Source organism: Telmatherina bonti, assembly GCF_933228915.1.
Source record: "Telmatherina bonti genome assembly, chromosome: 7".
NCBI classification, from domain to species: Eukaryota; Metazoa; Chordata; class Actinopteri; order Atheriniformes; family Telmatherinidae; genus Telmatherina; species Telmatherina bonti.
Genome location: NC_136625.1, coordinates 11,555,379 through 11,578,120, shown reverse-complemented (window position 1 = coordinate 11,578,120; position 22,742 = coordinate 11,555,379). Strand labels below are relative to the sequence as shown.

Genomic DNA, 22,742 nt, shown 5'->3' with positions numbered 1-22,742 from the left:
GGGCCACATTTCACATCTTCAAGGTGAAAACTGTTATTTTTTTTGTGCGGAAGATATGAAAATGTGACAATAAAATTCCCAAACTGCATTGTATCTCAATGACACCTCCTGTTTCTAGCTGTGGCCTGATGTAGAGCCAGTATTTCATTATTTTTTAAATGGACTCAGCAGACTGTAACAGACTCCATATTCCTCTATATTCTAGGCTGCCAGTTGTGAAAATTTAACAGTAATGATGACAAAGCCCAAAAGGGAGAAAAAAAAAACTCATAGCTCTTCGTCAGCATCTAGGTTCAGTGTTTAGTCCCTCTGACCAAATCTGTTTAGAGTAAGAAGCTTTTCCTTGGTACTAAAGAGCCAAGGCAGACTCCATTAAGTTTTCATTCTATGAAACGGCTTTCAGTGTTTACAATACTGGGACAGTTTTCCCACAAATAAATTCAGGTAAAAAAAAAGAAAAGAAAAAAAATCAGTTTTGCTCATAGAATTACAATATATCACAATATATTGTATCACTGCCCCTATTTTGTGGTACATATTGTCTGTCCACCCATCCTCCGCCGCTTATACGGATACACCTACTCTCCTCCTACCCTCACCTATGGTCATGAGCTAAGGTCGAGATCTCTTATACGGGTGGCTGAAATGACTTTCCTCCGCAGGGTGGCCGGGCTCTCCCTTAGAGATAGGGTGAGGAGCTTGGTCATCCTGGAGGGGCTCAGAGTAGAGCCACTGCCGCTCGCATCAAGAAGAGCCAGTTGAGGTGGCTTGGACATCTGGTCAGGATGCCTCCTGGACCTCCCTGGTGAGGTGTTCCAGGCACGTCCCTCTGGGAGGAGACCCCGGGGAAGACCCAGGACACGCTGGAGGGATTTTATCTCTCGGCTGGCCGAGGAACGCCTCAGGATCCACCCCGCAGAGTTGGCTAATGTGGCTGGGGAGAGGGAAGTCTGGGCTTCCCTGTTTAGGCTGCTGCCCCCGCGACCCGATACATATTGTCTTGCAAGATTATTTCCAATACACACACCAACTTACATATGACAGAAACAGGTTTTTAAGCAGCTGGTTTGGGAATGGATGGAGATGAGTATATTCCCAAATAGACCCTACATGCACACATACTGTGGAATTTAATCTCTGAGGCACCTGTAGATACCAGGACCATAAAACCGTATTACTTCCACAAGTTCAATGATGCAAGTTCATCACAGAGCTACCCAGTCCTAACCATATATCCTGAAAGCAAGTGAGAAGCACTTCACATGCCACCCTGTGCTTGCTCAGGATGGAGGACCGAACTGAAGTTAAGATTTGATGGAATCAGTTTGTTTTCCTCAGCTGGGCTACAACTTATCAGGATCTGACCTCTATGAATACTGGATCTCAGTGAACTGGCTTGAACTGAATTTGCCTGTGAACTCCTCGGAGAGGATTTCACTGTGAATTAGGACAATACTTATAAAGCTGAATCGATCCTTTTGTCCTAAAAGAAACACAAATGTCCTGATAAGACTGCCAAAACACCTCCTAAGCTAATTCAGAGATTAGCTCCATATCAAAATATAAGATTATGTTTGCAGTTTCTGTAGCTTATTAACCTTTATGATTCAGTGCTATATGTATTAGCTATGGGTTTTTTCTACTCGCATGCCTCAACTCAAAATTACCTTGCTGTTGCTTGTCAATTCAGGTAATCAGTGCTGCGTCATTAGCTTCTATCTGAGAAGACAGATAAGTCATCGTTGTGGGGAACATGCCGACCTGATTACATCAGAATAAATCAATCGATTTCTTGTATTTCTCACAAACATCTAACGATTCAGATTTTATTACTTTTGTTTCTGCATGTTTAAAAAACGCAAAACTGTCTCATGTTAATGGTCTTGCAGCAAAATGATTCATTTACAGCTGCAGGTTTAAAAAAATAATATATTAATAGCTAAAATAAACGTTCAGATGGACATTTATTCAGTATTGTGAAAATAAATTGAGAAATAAATCAAAATGTACACATGAAATTGTGAGAAGGGAGAATGAAATATGGGGATAAACTTGTGCTACTTCTCACATATCATCACTGATCAGGATAACCAGCACTGATAAAAGCAGATGCAGAATTCAAACCAGCATCAAGTTATCTGACATGATGACAGCCGACTTCATAACTGCTTTCATTATTTAGAGGTCAAACTTCTGGGTGACAACCTTGAAAACACACTACAGTCCAGCAGGTTATCAGATGAACAGACCGCAGCCCCTCTTCGACTCCACACGAACTAAATGTTCGTGGGATAAACGCAGATTTATGACTGGAAGTTTCTCGTTTTACCTCTAACCTTGCTCTCATGAGAGCCCATTCATGGCTGCACTTTGCCTGTGCATATTTCCATAAATGACACGAAAGAAGAAATATGATTTAGATTTATTCTACTTCCCTCATCTTGGTTCACTCAGATGTCACCCTTTTATGACTCACAAACACCCAGCTGGTGTGCAAGTCCTTTAACTACATGTACATGTACACAGAGGTTTTAGATTCAACTGTTTGTTCTTTACAGAGAAGCAGTACATTATTTCCATGCTAAATTTCACAGCACTTTTAGTTGTTTACTTGTTAGAATAGTTAAAAATGGGAAGCGGGATAGGCAAAACATTTATTTATCTATTTATTTATTTATTTATTTATTTTTATTATTATTATTATTTATGCATTCATTTATTTATGTACTGGCTTTAAATGGATTTATATTAGCACTCCTGAGTTTACATTTCAGCCTCCAGTATCTTTTCAATTCTGTATGTCAAAAAATATATAATATTTGTAATAATAGTTGTAGTAGTAGTAGTAGTAGAAGAAGTAGTGTTAAATATCACATAAATACCTTCCAGCTCTACGGTGATGTTGTCATGTATTTATCCTCCACTTGAGGCATTTGATCTGACTAAACCTTTGAGTAATCATTAAGAAAAGATGTCATTGTTTTCAGTGGGGGAGGGGGGCTGAAACAGACTTCTAATGACAGTTTTCTATTCACTGTATCTTTAAGAGCCCACCATCCTGTTACTTAAAATTATCATCATTTATTACCCTGCAAAAAATGCTGATCAATACAAGCACACACAGTGTGGGTGTCTCTGCTATATGATTAAAGTCATTTAAAGTTCCTGAGATTAGCTGTTATTAAACTGTGATTACAGCTGCACTTTAGTAGCACTTAATCAGCTCTTAGGAGATGAAAAAACCTGAAAAAACACTGAGGAAAGAAAAAAAGGCAAGTGTGAGAAGATACCAGAAGATAATATCGCAGAAAGCAAGTGCTTTATATGTATTATGATTAATACCACACAATAGAAGAACTATTTTACTCCCATCCGGTACCCAGACTGCTGGAAAAGATAGCTTTATATAAACTAATGATGTCCCATTTATTGATTGTATCTTGACCCCATTTTTGTCTTGAATGTGCCCACAGCCCACAACCAGCATCGTCTGGACATGGAGAGCAACCTACTGCTGTTACTGCAAGCTGAGAAGTTTCATTTTCATTCATATTGACATGCAATCTTAGCACATGTCATTACATCTTTAGCTGAGCCAAAAAAATCATGCAGATCTACTCATTAAAGAACTCATAATATACTTTTGGCTTCATACGTCCACAACTAAAAGGGGTTATTTTCTCCTGCATGACATTAAATGTAGACCAGGGCTGCAGCAAATCATTATTAATGATTATTCCATCTATTTTGCCTTATTAAAGAACAATAATTGCAATCCAAAACCATTAAAATTAAAGGACTTCTAAAATCAGTGAATCTCTTTTTTAGAAAATGTGAAACACCTAACACCTAACTGCTTGTCAAGACAACAACACCAGTGTGGTAACGATGGAACTACTTCCTCACAGTTTTACAAAGACATACACTCATTCAACAGAATATTTCTGACAATAGACATTAATGACTGGGCCCAAGTTCTCAAACGTTGGAATAACACAGCAGTCAGTCTTTGTGCAGTTAATTTAGCACACTTTTACACACCATGATACTTGTTCAAATTAAAAACCATTTACTTCCATAGGGCATAAAACTAAAACGTTGCTTTGTTGCCCAGTCCAATCTGCAGCCTGCATATGTCCATCACATCAAAATGTTGAAGTGAAACATTACTTTGTGTTTGTTTGGCTGTGGACTGCATGTATAAACTGGCTGCTTTCTGCTGAGATGTTGTAGCATTGATACTGTGCTATTGCAGTAAACTAATTGGATTTTCCAGCTTTCTTTAGTATGGAAATGAAACTTTAAACTGTTCATCATCTTTACGGTTTTGCTTTCCAGTTTTCCGAGTGACAGACGAAAGTTCCACTCTGAGATGCAAGATGGTGGCACACCATATTCATCTTAGTAGTATGATGATGTGGGTGGGATTGTGGTCAGTATTACACGCCTACGTGTATTTTAAATGTTTTGGTCTGATTGATATGCTTACTGCTCCCGATTTGCCTGAAAAATCTCATTTGTAGAGCAGGCTTTTATATTGTTCCATTTATACACATAACCATGAAAAACATTTGCATAATGACTGCAATTGTCTCTTTTTGTATACTTCAAAAGTTGTTTCAAAGTCAGACAGATCACAGCAAAGGGTGAGCCTTGACAAGAGGACAACTGTGAAGAGACAGGAACTAACAGACTGCTTCAAGCACAAAGTGACTCAAAGTGATGCAGAAATATATACTTCATTTCTTTTTTTTTTTCTAACATTTTAGTGTGAAACCATTTAAGACTAAATGAATAAAATTATGAATCTTTAAATCTGTACAGGCTCTTAAGTAATATTTCATATACATTGTAAAAATAGTTTTATAATGCAGAGATGACTTCTTGTAGTGTTAAAGGGATTGTGTCTTGAGTTTCATAATTTTTATCCTTCAACTGCGTGTGTTAATACAAAGTTATAACCATGCATACTTCTATCTGCTACAACTCTCAGTCAAACTGTGTAGTAAAATGTATCGGGAAAATTTTAGCTTATATGAGGCTCAAATTTCATTGCCTTATGTGACAGTTCATGGGATAAAACAACCACCCTGTCCTAACTCCTTAAGAGCCTTTTAAATAAATCGTAGTTGTGTAATAACAGATTTAGTAAAAGTCTCATTAATGCAGATGAATTACAGGTTTGGAAGAATGTCAGCATGTTATGAATCACAGAGGCAGAAACTGACAGTCATTGATAGCAACTAGAGCTGACAACATGCATTTGTCCCGATTCGATTCGATTCGATTCCGATTTTTTTTTGGGTGCCGATTCAATTAAAATTGCAATTCTCACAATTCTTCGATATTGCTGATTATAGATTAAAAAAAAAAAAAAAAAAAAAAAAAAAACAACTTTTTTTGCTCGTCATTTTTCTTAATTTCAATGAGGAGAAAACAACAGAGGAGCTAGACCATCATTCTACTGCTATAATGCCCAAGAAGACAAGTAAAAAAGATCAATAAAAACAATAAAAATGACAAAAATTTTATAATGAATTATTTTTATTAATTTGAAAAAAAAAATTAGAATTTTTTCATAAAGAATTCAATTTTAAAATTATGAAGCAAAAACTCCCGACATATGATATTTCAATTTGATTTTCCCACCCTTCCCCAAACAACAAAGTGTGTTCAGTGAGAGGCTTCTTCAGGTCCGATGCAAGAATGAAAGGTCTAGAAGATCATTCCTGCCAGCAGCCATCAGCCTCCGGAACAAGACCTCCTCAAGTTAATTATTATATACTACAATATTGAATTTCCCTTTGGGGATTAATAAAGTATTTTTCATTTAATTTCTTAATAGCAACCATTTCAAAGAAAAAGTGCAGTGACTTTAGAATGATGGTAACCTGCGAGGTTTTGTGCTTGAGACCACCGCTACGACACAATCTGACTGTTGGAGGATGTACAAAGCACCACGCTGGCGATATGAAACACATGCACATGTTGGTAAAATGAAACTGTAACACAACAATGCACAAGAACAAAGTAAAAAAAAAAAATTGTTCATTATCTTTGACCACATAATCTTTTCATTACAACTATTTTTTTTCATTGATAAGATAAAGAACTTGCAGCTTTTCCTCATCTGAACTGAAAACTGACACTTGTACAAATCAGTTTATTAAGTCAAGTCAGTAAAACGTGTTGATCTCCCCTTTAAGGACTGAAATGACTCAGTGGTTTTCATGAAAGAAACATAAATCAAGCATCCCCTCCAAAGGTATTGTGCCTCCCACAGACCTTGCCTAAGCTGCACTAAAACCCTGAAACAGATGTCATCTGATGTATTAAGCAGATATTAAATAAAGATGGACTCCCAGGAATAAACGACTGAAGGACAGCCTGATTGAGAAAATGAACTATGGCTTAAAAGCAGTTTTGAAATCATTTCTTTTAAAGGAGTGTGTCTTCAGCCTTTAGAGTAAACATTTCTGCAAGGTTTAAAAATATTATCACATTTTTAAGGTCTTCACTCACTGAAGGTTTTTCATTTCTAAATCAGTTTTTCTCTCTGTTTCATGGATAATATAATCATTTTCCCTGCCTCATCTTTAAAATACTGATCCATATTAAACATACTTAGCCGTTATGGCAGGTAATCTGAATTAACTTCATGTACAAACAAAAAAAAACTCTTATTCAATGTATTTTCAAGGTTTCATTTTCACATGTTGTGTTTAACCTTTACATTGTGGGTTTGTTCACCTCGTACGGATATATGTCCTGTATCAGCTTGTACATATCTGAAATATTTGTTACTCCATTATCACTGGAGTCATTTATTGTGTTATTCTATATCAGAATGTTCCATATAGGCTTTTTTTTACTGATATCCAGTGTAACAATTTTATCAAATTCTTAATTTCCGATACAACCGATACCGATATTTTTGGAGTGAGTTGTGCCAAACAAACAAAAATATCTAGAAAACTAAACATGACATCTCTAATATTTTGTCATTTTGAGTTAGAGGAGACTCACCTGAAAAGTTTGATATGCATTATGTGGGTGTTATATAAATGTTATTAAAATAGTAAAAACTGATACCGATTATTTCTGACATTTTAACGACGATATCAACCGATAATATCGTTATGCCAAATATCAGACATCTACAATCCTAAACATATTTTATGAGTTTTAAAATGAAAAAAATTACTCATCATTACAAGTTTGTTTCATCTTTTTTTCATTCTGTTTTTAAGAAAAAAGCCCGGCTATCTGCTTTTTAAATGACTCTCTCGTCTGATTTAATAAACGCACACAGAGGAGCTTTAATGTGTCTGACCCCTTCTGCACTAAAGAAAGTCTGAGGAAAGTCTTTCTTCTCAGAAAGAAAGCCTGAGGAAGCAGAAGCAGCAAGCGTCTACATACCTACAAATAAACATTAGTGCATGTAGCAGATCAGATGTGCCATCAGGAAACCACATCTTAGTATCAATACGCTCACATTAACTTTAACCTTTGGTTTTCCTACACCACACAGCGAATTTATTGGATTTGAAGCCTCGAGTGGGAAGAGATCGCTGCAAGAATTCATCACATGTACTCAAAGCACTCACTGGAAAGCACTCATAAACCAGTCTGGCACCCACTGTGCGATGTTAAGAGCCTGGTGTGGTTCTGAAAGAGCATCTATTTGTCCATTTTCTATCATATGCAGGGTTGTAGAGTGATGGACAAAGCTGATAGAGTGAGAGGAGAGCTATGCCTTGTAATAGCCTATTTAAGGGTCAACACAGAGAAGCAGACCATACAAACCCACGAGGAAGGCAAAGCAACCAAGGATGAGAAGAGAAAAAGTAAAGCTCCAACTCAAGCAGCAGGTTTTAACCCAGAAACATTTTGCAGTTTTCACCGCTGCACCACCATGCAGAAAAACACTGATAATGTTATCAGATGTTCTGGATTGGATCCAGGTTTGTTGCAGAAAACACGCACAAAATCCATTTTTACCGTTTAGATTAAAACATTTCTCCGATCTCCCAATTTAAATCAATTTTCCATTCTTGTAGGCTCTTCAACGTGATCTCATATGAGCATAAGACAAAATCATTCCACCATGGGTGACAAGCCATAACACTGACACAACTAACAGTCACGTGAAAAACAAAACAGGATGCACAGTAATAACAAGGTTTGAAGTTATCATGACACAATTATATAGCAGATGCTGCAGACTGTCATCTTTTCTCGGTACATGCTCTGCAGTGATGCAAAAAATGCAAAAAATGTGTGGCAATGGCACACAATGCGTACACTAGTATTCACCACCATTCTTCTCTCAGGATTCACTGACATGCTGTAAGTATGAACTAAAATAGCAATATAAACATAAATGTGTAACATTTCACTGTACCTCTGGTAAACTAAACAAAACAAGTCAATCAGCGTGCACATGTGCTTCTCTGCTTCTGTGCATGCCATCCATAATCTCATGCGGCTGTGTCAAAATGTCTCTGGATATTAACGGGATGTTTCATGGATTTTTTAAAGGCTGAATCACATTGCAGCTACAGCTCAGAAACAAATATACATATAAATCTGGAAGCAAACCTTTCTCAATTTAGCTTTCATCATTTGCAAGTAACTCCTGTTTAAGTTTAATCTAATTCTGTGATTATGTTTTTACATTTTTATTTGAAGCTGCTTTCATTAAATTTAGCAGCATTTGCACAACATTTTGCTGCAACCAAAGCCAGTCGTGCAGAAAGCAGATTTTCACAAACAAAATGTCCAAATATGAAGTACTGCAACAGCAACCAACCCGGAATGGGATCCAAAGTGGAAGCCAATCCTAAAACTTGCAAAACATTTACAGGAATAAGGGGGGGTGGTGGTAAAACAACTGAAAATGACTAAACAATTACAGCTGTAAGGAGCAGATGAGATGGAAAATGCCTCACAAAACGAGAATTCCTCTCACATGGTTCAGGTTCATGTGGTTCAGGAGTCCTCTCAGACAGACAGGATAAAAAGCAAAAAATGTAAACCAATGACTATGAATTTATTTACTTTAATTGGGTATAATTTGCTCCTTGCACCTGCTAAAACCAAACTCCCCTTTAAATAACACAGGTCTTTGTGTTTTATTACTTTTACACTGCAGCCATAGGAAATCAAGCAGCTATGATCAATAACAGCAATTACCTAAGTTGTACTCTCCCGCATCTGTTTTTCTCAACCAACTAAATATGGATGCTTTTGTTCTTTGCAAATCCAAAATGTAATGGGAAAGTTAAACAATAAAAACAAATGCTTTTAATGAGAAAAACAAATCTGATGTGCGTGCTGTGAAACCGAAACAAGCAGCAGCTGGACTGTGTGTGCGGAGAGCTACCAAGGCTGGAAAAAAAACACTGCAGTTAATCCAACAAACTAGTTAAATAACCAGCTGATTAATGCAGAAATAGATTCAGGCTGCTGCTACATTAATCCAAACAAGCTTGAGGAAACAACAAAATAAAGCAAACAACAACACAGTGAGTCACCAGAGATGATCAGTTTCTGAGGGCACAATTAGAGACACAACAGCCTTCTGACAAACAATACAGTGGAGGAAGAAACAGAACAATCTGCACCAGTTTCTCTGCTCTGGTGTGTTTTATACTCTTGCCAAAGGTTGTTCAGGGACATCGTAGCAGGACGCCGGGATCGGTCGGTTGGACCACTGCAGTCCTAATATTTCAAAAACTATTAAATCCATTGCCGTCGTGTTTCAAAAGATTCATCTTTCATCATAAAAATAAGACACTTTATCTGATTTATCTATCACCAACCTTTAGGTGGACCAGAGGTTCCTGCCACAAGTAGCTCTCTGGTCCTTCCAACATCACTCCATAAAATACTAGCCAACAAACAAATGTTTTTAAATATAGATATAATAAGAAATGCAGGTTTTTTTTTTTTAGTTTTTTTTTTTTATTGTATTTCTTTTTAATATAATACGGCAGGCAGACCATCATTCTGCTGTCAAGTTGCTGGACAGGAAAGGTTAATAAAAAGAAGAAAAAAATACAGGTTTTTAGCTTCTTTTTTTTATAAGATAATTGCACTGAGCATAATGACATAAAAATTGTGATTTTTCTTGTCTTTAGGCTGGAAACTACAGGCTTTTTTAGACATAATTTCCCAAAAATATCTGCATACAATCAAAGAAAATGAATATAAGATTTCTTTTTATTATTTTTACATTGAAACTTAAATTAGGAATAAGAATTTATTTCTTTAAATTGGCAAATTTTCTATAGTAGATACAGTGTCTATCAATAATAATGAGCTTTTTTTTTCCCAAATGGCCATTTGCGGCTCTAAACAAGCTTTTCTTTAGTTGGACTGATGCCGAAAATAATTCTTTGGATTGTAAAGGCTGCAGACCCCTGAGGTAGACATATGTCCATAAAAGCAAACTTTAGATTTATAAAGATTTTCAGTTTTCCTGAAAAATTAAACTAACATGGTGTTTGATAATAAATATACTTCTAAACAGCAAAAAGTTATTGCCATTAAACTGAGGCTAATTGTGGCCTGAAGAGGTTAGAAAACATATTTTTCTGCGAACAACATCTCAGGAACCGGATTAAAAGTTCTCCCAACCTGACAAATTTGCTCATTAGATAAACAGGTTGGTCTGTAGTTGCCAAGGAAACAAAACTTTTGCAAACAGAAGAGAGAAACTTCCAAAAGTTTCATCAAGTTGAACGTTTATGGGGGCTGAGTGCATCCGTAAGGCAGCTAGAATAAATTTTACACTCGCTACAGGATTAGAAGGTTGGTAGGTGTCATCTTCTTACTTCCTTTCTGCTGTCCTCCACATTTTAGAGCCAGCTGCTTGAAAACAACCCACATCTCCAAGTAAGCCAATGAAGTGAAGCCTCAACAGCCTCCCCGGTGCATTCGCTGACCTGTGCATGTATGAATTTGTTATGTATTCTTATTTATCTGTTTCCTGAGTGGAAATAGAGACGCTTGTAATGTACCATGGGTGAATTCTTCACAGAAGACACGTCAAGCTGCGTGTAGCAGGTGATCCAACAGGAAATCAAATGCAGGAATCTGGTTAATTATGTAATAAATACCTTGTCCAGTCCCTAGATTATATATTTCCTATTTTTCATTATAACAACACATGTACCACCACACAGGAAGTCACTCTGTGAGAGGACATTCATCATGGCTGATTAAGTTCACCTGCTAGAAAATTACTCCACACGTCCTCTTTGTGGACGACTTCGGAAAAGCTACAGTGAGTACATTTTTTGTAGGAACTTTGGAAGCTGAAAGTTAAATGTCAAAATGTCTGAAAAGTTATCATTTGAAGTGAAAATTATTAAGCACAAGGCGGATATTATCACAATGAGGTGGACATGTGGACCTACATGCAGAGATGGAGGCAGAAGCTGAGGAGGTTCCGGGAATGTTCTTTTATTAACTTAACCAGGCAGAGGACTAAACTCAAACTCAATGGACCAGCAAAGTAAACCTACAACTGGGGGGTATGAATAAACAGAAGAACACAATAAGACACAGGTAAAATAGATGAAGTAAATGAACTCAGGTGAACTAATGAACATGCAACATGCCAAAACAGGAAAAACTATAAAATAAAAAGAGGAAACCAGAATTAAAGACACTTTAAACACAACCTCATGACAGATATCTGTCTTCTCAAGTTCAACATTGTCTTAAAACATTTAAAAACATTTCCATCCATCCATTATCTATGCACTCTGAAAAGAGTCTGCTGTATGTTTTTTATTCTTTTTTTTCCATTACCAGAATGACCACAAAGACTGATGGAAAATGCCTATTCAGCAGGAATGTTACTTTTTACAATTGCTACCTTTATAAATAGGAGTTATGTGTTTTAGAACATGTGTTATGTTTACATTTAAACGTTGTTGGCATGTGTCTGTCTTGTTCTAATGCTGAAGTTGGTAGCATGAGTGTGAAGGACAGTACAGGGAGAGACAACCACCACCAGCATCGTTGACCGATTTATTCAGATTATTTACCTGAAACAAACTAAACGATTTATGTAAGTCTGACTAAAACATTGTTAATTACGTTACCTTAATTTGGATAAAGTTAAAGTTCATTAAACTAACTGAACTCATTTGTTTCTACTGTTCCCTTTTTACAGTGAACCCAGTGATTCCAGTGCAGGGTTGTAGGGGTGCTGGAGCCCATCCCAGCAGCTGCTAGGCAGGAGGCAAGGTACGCCCTGGACAAGTATAGTCCTTCATGTTTTCTTTAAAAGGAAAATATGTTGGCGATCAAACAAGATGGTAAATATTATACCTATAAACAGCAGAAAAAGTCTATGTCAAAGTAAGGTTAATTGTTGCCTAAAGATGCAAACACATTTCCCTAAAAAACATCTCCCTAGATGACATAAAAAACCCGTACTTTGGTTGGCTCTTCCTCTTCTCGCTTCAAAACGTGTCCAAATGTTTTTCTTGGCTTCCTCTGGAAGACATTTATGTCAACTTAATGATTTATAGCTACGTTTTGCTAAATTCTTACCACTGTAGCCATTTACAAAGATAAACCGTTACACAACCAGTGACGTTTTGAACAAAACTTTGATAACACACAATATGCTACACAACTTCAGCTAAAGAGCCACTAAGTGATGTATTTACCTTTAAAAGCCTGAGGAACGATGCAATAGCACGATGCTTTGTGATACATAAACATCAGAACCTTCGAGGAAAATATACAAGCAATTTGCCTCTGACTTTTTCTGCCACTGCAGTTCACACACACACACACACACACACACACACACACACACACACACACACACACACACACACACACACACACATCAACCAGACGCACTGTTGCAGCATGAAGTTGACAATCCCATTACCCTTTTTACAACAGCACACTGGGATTGGTGAATTAGGCTCATCGCTCCTTTCCATTGTTTTGAATGTATCCACAAAATAAACACGTGAATGGAACATCCAGAAACACACACACACACACAGCAGAGAAAAGTAACAGCACGTGCACACACAACGAATGGATGGGGAAGAATTGCTGCCACTTTCACACTTCGCCTCACTGAACTTAACAAAGTGTCTCCACATTACCGGACTCATTCTGGATATTTGAGTAATGGTAACATCATTACTTACATATCTGTGATTTGTAAAATGTCAGTCATTTGGCATCATGTTCGTTTTCTCACCTTCCACTTTCCATTTCTAAGGTTAGCTCATAATTTGAGTGAGTGGCCTTGCAAACAAGGGGAGTCTGGTGGACCTTTTGCCACACAAGCTTCACTCACAGTACATCATGTCCTGAGGCAGTTCTGGATTCTGATTCATTTTCTTCCCCTCTTACTGAGAAAGTGGGTCTCTTCTTTAGTGATGAATGTCACTGCAAACATGCAAGTAGTGCTATGAGATCTTCTTCTTTCTGAGCACTCATTCTAATAATGCATTTATTGGTGCTCACATTGTAATCTCTGGTTTTTCTCAAATATTTTAGAATATATATAATTCATTCACCTGGATAGTGTTCACACTAATTTTATTCACATAAAGTATCTCACGTTGATTTTTTTCTGTCCACCAGATGAAATCAGGCTTTCCAGATTACTCTCTTACCCCTCGATTCAACCAAACGTGAAACCCCCGTGGTGCACCTTTGCAGCTCATCGTGGCGACACTAGTCAACAGGAGTGGTTCTATCGGGCATGCCGCAATGGGTTTCTAAGGCATCCCAGAGGTGCCATCGCTTTTTACTTCTCTAATATACACGTCTGTTCTATTTTTGCCGCTTGCCGCTTTGAAACCACATCAAACGAGGGCAGAGCAGATTGTTCAGGCACGAAACCAGTCCATGAAAACCAAAGTGGATCTGGTGGATTTTACCACTACACGTCCAGTTTGGATGCATTTTACTCTGAAACATCAACATTTCCTCATTACAGGCGGCACCAGCACCAAGCTGTTTGGTGAGAGCCGTTTCACTTTACAAATGAGACCAAATGCACATCTATCTGGAAATTTGCACCGTTTCCTGGCATATTGTTTTGACACCACACATCCCCAGTATAAGGAAATAAAAAGAAGGCACATGAGACATGGTCGAACTGTGCCTGCTAATGTATTTGCTGGTTTATTGTTCTCTTTAAAGCTTTTTAAAAGACATTCTAAGTTGGCCTTCCTACCCAAACTATGACACAATGATCCTCATACATGATCCTCATACAGCGACACAGACGTTCCACTCTGAAACTCTCCTGGTGGCAGTGAGTGCTGGGGGAAAAGCTCGGCCTACCGACTTTGCAGTGCTTCCACAATGCTTCCAGGTTCAGTGGATCCCCGGGGTTACTCTCCTGTGGGGCCGAAACCCCAGTAGTTGACTGACGTTCACATCAGCCTTTCTGATTTAAATCCGAGTCCGTTTGCTCGGAAAGCCTGCTTTGTTTGGGGGAAATGTGAATGTGCCAAACAAATTCTGATTTGGACCAAAGAAGCGGACTCGGTCCACCTACAAACGCAGGTCTCGGCCCGTTCAAGTGGACCAAATATAGGAGTACAAAAAGAAAAGTCACTTCCTGCATTTGACGTAGCATTGCATTGCAGGTAATACATAGCGATTGAGTGAAGAGTTTTCTGCCTTGTCTGTTGTTTATACTGAGGTAATTGTTGCTGTGTATTTCTGGAGTCTACTTGCACAAGACAACATAAAAAACCCAAATCAGCGAGTTTCATGTTCTATGTTTAACTTGCAACAGAGTTTTCTTCTTCATGCAGGTCTTGTACTCACATTTGCTAAATACTAGTGCAGTGCCACCCCTGGTGGGAATGGGGATATATATTGTAAAGAGTTGGTGCATTTGACCAAAGTGCAGCGTGAATGTAATCTTGGTCTGGATGGATACACCCCCCTACAACTGAGCCAAGTCCCCAATCGGACAAAGTCTAGCGGACTATCCTGGCATGAATGCACTCTTAGTCCCTTCCTTTGTCACTTTGTTGGTGTTGCCATGTGTTTCACCCACACACCTGATCTTGTTACCTGTATATACATTTTTTTTTCACTTTACCTTTTTTAAAAACAAATTGCAGACTCTTCTTTCATTATTAAGGACTCTTATCTGCTTCCGCCTGCTAGGTGACTGTATTTGGATCTGCTTCTAGTCGCTGCATATACAAACCATAACAATGAATTAATAAGGGATCAAATGAATATTCAAAATCTGAAAGACAAAACTTCAAAGCGTTTTTAAAAGAATTTTAGGTCACAACCTTGATTTGTTTCCGTAGACGTGATATTCCCTTAGCATGGTTACATGAAGTGTTCCACCTGGCCTTCCAATTGAACCGCTATCCTTGTCCGAGTAGACATGCACATGAGGGTGATAAAGTGGACAGAGTGAGAAAACATGCAAGATATTCTCCTGTTTCTAACCTTCTTTATGGGACAACTTTGTGCTGGCAGTAGCGCTAATATCAGTGCCCAGATTGCACCTTTAAATAACTTGAATGGAGATTTTATCAGATGGCACTTCGGTTGTAAAGTTGCAATTCCTGAAGCATTTAACCATCGGACAACAGCAACAGAAATACAGAGGAATGAGTGGTGTTTCATTGGGAATTCTAATTTTTTAATATACGCTGAGGCTTTACAGTTTTGACTTGAAGATGCAAAACTCTGTAAAAATACGAAACTTAAAGGGTTTATGTAGCGTGTCCAGGCCCACTTGATAAACTAGTGTCCACGCAGGAGTGATACAGCCCTTAATCACTGAAATAGGTGTGCTATTTTTTGTATGTTAGCAAGAGTAAGATTGCTAACATACAAATAGTTTAAAATAGTTTATGTGCATTTTGGGGTCATTATATGGGGGACACTTGTGGCATTTGTTAGCGTGAATATCAGTATCTGTGTTACTTGTGAAGAATAACTGAAAATGGTACATAGTACATATGTAAAACTTTATCTATGGAATAAAACAGCTGCCCTAAACCTCCATCAGCTCATCATACATGAACACTATGTCTGCTAAAGTTTGCTTCCTCAGAGAGGTTTTAGTCAAGCGGCAACCTCCAGCGGTTAAAAGTGTGCATAAAACTGCAGTTCCCCCCTCATCCACTAGGGGCTCCAAAACAGAGCAAATCCCCATAGACTCCCATGTTAAAAAGACAAACTTCACGGCAGAAATAAACATGTTTACAGCCTGGTTCAAAAATCCATTTTAGGTTTAATAGGTCAAGTTTACCTTCATGACAACTGTGGGGGGAGTGAATTTTTTTCTAACGCGCCTGTTTAAAAGTAATTTAATCTCTTTTTGTCTTGTCCAGCATTTAAGCAAGCAGACTGATGTTCTGGATGCTGTGTTCTGCTGAGCAAATTTATTTTGCCAAGGGGAACTTTTATAGATGTAATGATCCCCTTGTATTTCTTGATTATTTTATTTTTCTATTTGCTTTGGATAATAGCTTGTATTGCAGAGTTTATGCTGCGGGACCTGACCGGAAAGGGCAGGAAAGGGGCAGAAAGAGAACAGAAAAGAGAACAGAAAAAACAAAAGAAAGAGTCAATGCATACACGTATATGCACATACATACCAACCTACATATGCATGCATATACACTCGCACATACATTATATATATATACATACACACACACACACATACATACATACATACATACATACATACATACATACATATATATATATATATATATATATATATATATATATATATATATATATATATATATACATATATATATATATATACATATATATATATATATATATATATATATATATATATATATATATATATATATATATATATATATATATACATACACATACATATATATACATATATATATATATATATATATATATATATATATATATATATATATATATATATATATATATATATATATATATATATATATATATATATATTACATATCCATACACATACATACATACATATACATACATATGTACACACACATACCCACCCACACACATAAATATATATACACCCACACAAGCCAACTCTAGATTCATGGTCCCTGTGGAGAACAAAACCATTGACAATCAGGAGGACCAGAAACTAGCAAGTTAAATCAAAAAAGACAGAAAGAGATCTCAAAGTTTGACATATTTAGGGGTCTGTCCTTTTGATTGACAGGTACCAATCTCCGTCTTCAAGTAAGAAGAATGTAGAACAACCGCGGTTTTTAGCCAGTTAACAACGTAAATTACTGTAGCTTTAGCCCGCTTACCTCCGTTAGCTGGTTAGCTCCTGTTAGCTCCTGTTAGCTCCGAGTTAGCTCAGTTAGCTTTTAGCTACAGAAAGCTTGGAGTTCGCTCGATGTCAATCATCCACCATGACGCTCACAGTCCCCCTCTCAGCTCCACCTCTTTGCCCATATATGTATTTTCCGGGCAAGACAACACACATGATGCTGCAAAGACAGCAATGGTAGGAATCGCCCATCGAGCTTCAATTCAGCTCTTCAGAAACCTATGGGTGACGTCACGGAGGCTCCGTCCATCTTATTATATACAGTCTATGGTTTTAGTACAGACTTCATATTGGCCTGAACGATGTGGGAAGAAAATCAAAATGGGATTTTTCTGGTCAGTATTGCCATTTGGTTTGTGATTAAATCTTAAATTCCAGCTTCTGCTTAGTTTTTATGCAGAAATATGTTTTCTATATGAGAGGAGTTTACCATGTTACATTAAAATATGAATAGCTCCATATTCTAACAGGGAAGTACACACCAACTTTCAGAAAACATGTGAACCATCACAGAGACGCAGCCAAACCAAATGAATCTAACATGACTGTTACAGCTTAAAATGGATATTCTTACTGAAATCAACAAGTTATCTGAAATCTGAATAGAGCAACTACAACTTTTTAAATGTTGGACTGTTATATCCTCCCTATTTTGTTTCAACGTTTTAGTCATTTATGGAAAATTAGTCTGTGATGGTCCTGCGATGGACTGGCGAGCTGTCCAGGGTGTACCCTGCCTTCCACCCAAAAGACTGCTGGGATACGCTCCAGCTTCCCCACGACCCTTCATTGGATTAAGTGGTATGGATAATGAATGAATGAATGAATGGTCTGTGATGAGGTTTGAAGATGTGACTTTAAAGCTAAGTGTATTTGTCACAACATGTAATTCAAACATGGAGCCTCGCCTTCACCTCATGTTAAGATGTTGAGTTTGATGGGCTTTGTTCCCCCCCCCGTGGGTGTAGCTGAGAGCATGAGGATGGAGAGTAACTTGCACTTTGTTCACAGTTTTATACCAACACCCAGTTATACTGTCCTCTCTGTGCTGCAGCTGCCCTCTGTGTGAAATGAGTGGATCTGTAAAACCATGCATGCTCCAGGTTAACAACCTGGATCAGAACCCATGCATCCTGTAAGTAAATGATGCTTTAAAAGTAGTCATTTTGGCAGTTAGCAGAATATGGCACCATTAATTCTCGACATCTTCCAAATGGGGGCACTTCAGGTTTTAAAAGTTGGATTCATGTAAACGTGCAAATTGTTTATTTTTGTCTGAATGTGTGCAGCAAACTGAAACAACTCCACAGCTCTTAAATCACCAACTAATGTGTGGTAAGTTTGACACACAGCTTCCTTTAGTGCCAGAGCAAAAACCAACATCATGAACCCACTAATGTTACATGCGTTAAAGGTTCTCTCGACTTTAGATGCATCAGTAAATTTCTAAAAACACTCAAATGATCTGACTGTCTCTCAGTTTTCATAAAAGAAAAATGTGTGAAAAAGCACACTGACAGTTCTATGCTGTTAATTTCAAAAGACAATTAAACAGACTGACTTTGCAGCCCTCCAGGCTTCTGTCTCACACATTAACTTTACTGACAGTCATCATATAAACAGCACTTCAGTCCTCCAGCTAACAAGTCATCATAGCACCATCTGTGACTGTTGAAATATGTATTTCCACTTTGTTGCCATTTAGTAATCCTGCCATGCTGAACAATGAGCAGTCTTTGACGGGGGTGATATGAAACCTTCAGCTGAGCTCTCTCATCTTCCTCGGTCTTATCTTATCATGCTGTCGTGGTTTATGGTTCATGCATGATGAGTGTGCCGCTGCGTCAGGCGGTGCTACATAACATGAAGAGAGGATATTGAAGCTTACGCTAACAGAGAGCCGAACGTGCCGGCATCTGCTGAAATGCTCCCACAACCTGACAGACCGGGAGAAACAAAGTATACTGTCTGCAGGCATCGATTTTAAGCCTTCAAAACCTCCTCATCGTGTGAGCATGAGCAGAGATGCCAGCTGAGATGAGAGTTAAAAAAAAAAAAAAAGAACACCCCAAACAACTACAGAGGAAAAGATAAGCAGCAGGAGAGTGGAGGGAAGAGAAATGAGGCGTTGAGGTCATGAAACATTAGAAAACATGCAGGAGAGGAAGGGAAACAGCTCTGAGAAAAGGCTCTCAGATGCAGATGCAGCAGGGGAGCGGAGATCCAGGAGGATGAGGAGCACAAAAAGATGGCAAACGTGGAGAGAAGCAAAACAAAAAGAAAGGGGAGACGAGAAGGAGGAAATCCGTTGACAAGTGAAAAGGGAGCTGACAGGACCAGCAGGACTGAGAGGAGAAAGCATCAAGCAGAAAGATGAGTGAGGCAGGAGAGGATGAAGAGTTTGAATCTGATCTGAGTCAGAAACGGCAGGAAAATGTGGAAAGAGAAAGCAGAAAGAGGGGGGAGGAGATCAGTTTTGTTTTTTTTCTTTTTGACAAAACTGTCAGAAAACATTTTCATCTGAGCGCAGGTGTTTCTGTCTTTTAGTCTGCTTGATTTCCATAAAACCGACGACCCAACCAGAAGTTCAGTTTCTCACAGAGAGGAGTCCACAGAGATAGAACTAAACTTAACAAAAAAAAAAAAAAAAAAAAAAAAGCCATTATCTAAGGAAAGATGGATGGGAAAGGAAAACCTTTAAGGGACTAAATGAAGTCTAGAAAATGAGGAGATACAAAATGAAATGGCATATTAATGAGGCATGAAAGGGAATAATCAAATCTTGGAGAGACCAGGAGGTTATTTTCTACATGAAGGAGTCCTGCAGATCATGCAGATGCGGTGGCTTTAAAGTTGGAAGAAGAGTTCTCAGAATCAGCTTTTCCAGCCTGCATTAAATGTTTGCTCCTCTTTCTATTTCCAGCCCCTGGCTGTCAAAAAGGTTCTGCGTCCCAGAATGCCCATCACGCTCTGCTGAGCAGCAAACTAACCAGAAAACAGATCTAAAAGTGGTTTATGCACAAAACCGTGAAGCCAGTCTGCTTGGTTCAGGTAAACAGTAGTACACCCAGGCAGGAAAATATTAACTCTTTATACCAGAGCCTCTAATCTCAGATATCCTCTAATAACAGATCGAAGATGCTCCAAACACTCCAATTGTTTTTTTTTTTAATTAGCACAAAAAAGTTCAAGAAATCAAGCGACTCCGTTAAATCGTGCGATCAAAACTTGGACTTTGCAGACGTGCTCAGAGCTGCTGCTCCGCGGGAGGTGGGGAGCGCGCAGCCGTCTCACCTTCTCCGGTTGTCCCGGGGAGGCAGAGGAGAAGCAGGACCACCCGAAGCATAATCCCAGCCACTTGTTTAGTCTCCTCATCCACGATAGAAGAGCGAAAGGCTGCAGAGAAACCTGACGGCTGCTGGAGAGAGAGAGAGAGAGAACGACGGACAAAGCTCTCCTCTCCAGCTCCAGGCGAGATCTCCCCAAACTCGACTGAGAGAAGGGAGGTGGGACGCAGGAGAGAGAGGAGGGGGATAAAGTGGATGTGGTGTGCTGATTTGCTGGAGCAGGAGTCGGGCATGTATCCTGCATTCATTAAGACTGACACCTTTTAGAAGAACCATTATCTCCTGGAAGCTTTATTGTTTACACTGACTCATGCGAGTTCATGCGTTTTTATCTGCCAAGGGCGTAAGTTTGATTTAGACACTGTGAGGGGCATCTGTGCCCTGCAGAGGCCCCCTGGAAGCCAGGTGGGTTTTTTTCTTTTTTTTTTGCTTTTATAATAGACTTTTATTTGCTGCATTGTGTTACAGAATGAATGGAAAATTTGAAAAAGCAGAGAATTGCAATGCAAAAATATTCTGTTCAGGTATTTAAATAAAAAACTACTTTTTAAATTCATCAATATTCAACAATTCATATATATATATATATATACATACACACACACACACACACACACACACACACACACATATATATATATATATATATATATATATATATATATATATATATATATATATATATATATATATATATATATATATGTATATGTATATAAGAAGGTCACTGGTTCGATCCTTCACTGGTCAGTGGCCTTTCTGTGTGGAGTTTGCATGTTCTCCCCGTGTATGCGTGGGTTCTCTCCAGGTACTCCGGCTTCCTCCCACCATCCAAACACATGCATGATAGGTTAATTGGTCACTCTAAATTGCCCCTAGGAGTGAGTGTGAGCATGAGTGGTTGTTCGTCTCTCTGTGTGTGGCCCTGCGATGGACTGGCGAGCTGTCCAGGGTGTACCCTGCCTGTCGCCCAAAGCCGGCTGGGATAGGCTCCAGCTTCCCCGCAACCCTGAATTGGAATAAGCAGTTCGGGAAATGAATGAATATATATATATATATATATATATATATATATATATATATATATATATATATATATATATATATATATATATATATATATACATATAAAATGTGTGTGTGTGTTCCAAAATTATGCTTTTTTTTTTTCTTCAAGAACCAAACAGTTATTTAAGAAGGACACAGACAGAAAATACAAAATCAACTAAGAATGAACAAACAAGCCAGGCAATAAAAGAGGACCACTAAATATAACAATTCTCAGAAGTGGAATTTACACTAATCAAACTTGGAAAACTGACCACAAGGGTTAGATTAGGTGCATGTTTTGTACAAACATGATAGATAATAATCGACCCAGTTTGACAGTCCGTTTGGAGGAATTTTGCAAAAAATTATGAAATTTTAGATTATTTCACAGTTGTCAAGTGAAAAACAGAAAATTCTGATAGGTGTGAAGTTTTTCTTAAAAGAAAAGCTTTGCACCAGATTTTAAAAGCAAAGTTCACACTGACAGTGAATGAAATGAGAGATTTAATTTCATGACATCATTGTGTTCCTACTGAGTATGTCAGCCATTTCTATTATTTGTTGCCTTTACACATGAATCATATTTGGAAGACTTAATTTAAATTAACATAACGTACCCCTCTAACCGCTCCTGCTCTTGCCAAGTGAGGCAGGGTGTGTTTTTGTCGGCCACACATGGAGCTTCACACCTAATCTCTTCTGGCATATAAAATAAACAAACTTTCTTGTTAAAAAATGTCTAATGTTATCACTTTGTGTTTATTCTTCTAAAGGTAACAAAGGCTGATGTTGAGACGGGTTAAGTAAAGCCCAAACAGCCAAAAGCCAGAAGTGAACAAAATACTGCTCAGTGATGTAAAGTCATGCAGCAATTTACGCAGACACGAAAGGACATCATCTCCAGCAGAAAAGGAGCCGTAGAATGAATTAGATGGATTTAGTTCACAGCACATATGAGTGGCTGTAGATTATAAAACAGAGAAGCAGTGTTTCAGAAC

General features: G+C 38.1%; 1 protein-coding gene across 1 annotated transcript in view; it reads right to left on the bottom strand.

The window, feature by feature from the left end:
- The window catches only part of LOC306758409 (contactin-associated protein-like 4), a gene marked incomplete at both ends in the record, with an annotated part of 125,864 nt that extends 104,922 nt beyond the window's left edge, over nt 1–20,942 (bottom strand). Inside the window, one exon of the mRNA XM_079243736.1 lies at nt 20,642–20,942. Coding sequence (XP_079099862.1) covers nt 20,642–20,942 — 301 coding nt within the window. The remainder of the gene's footprint in view (nt 1–20,641) is intronic.
- Nucleotides 20,943–22,742: the final 1,800 nt, after the last annotated feature.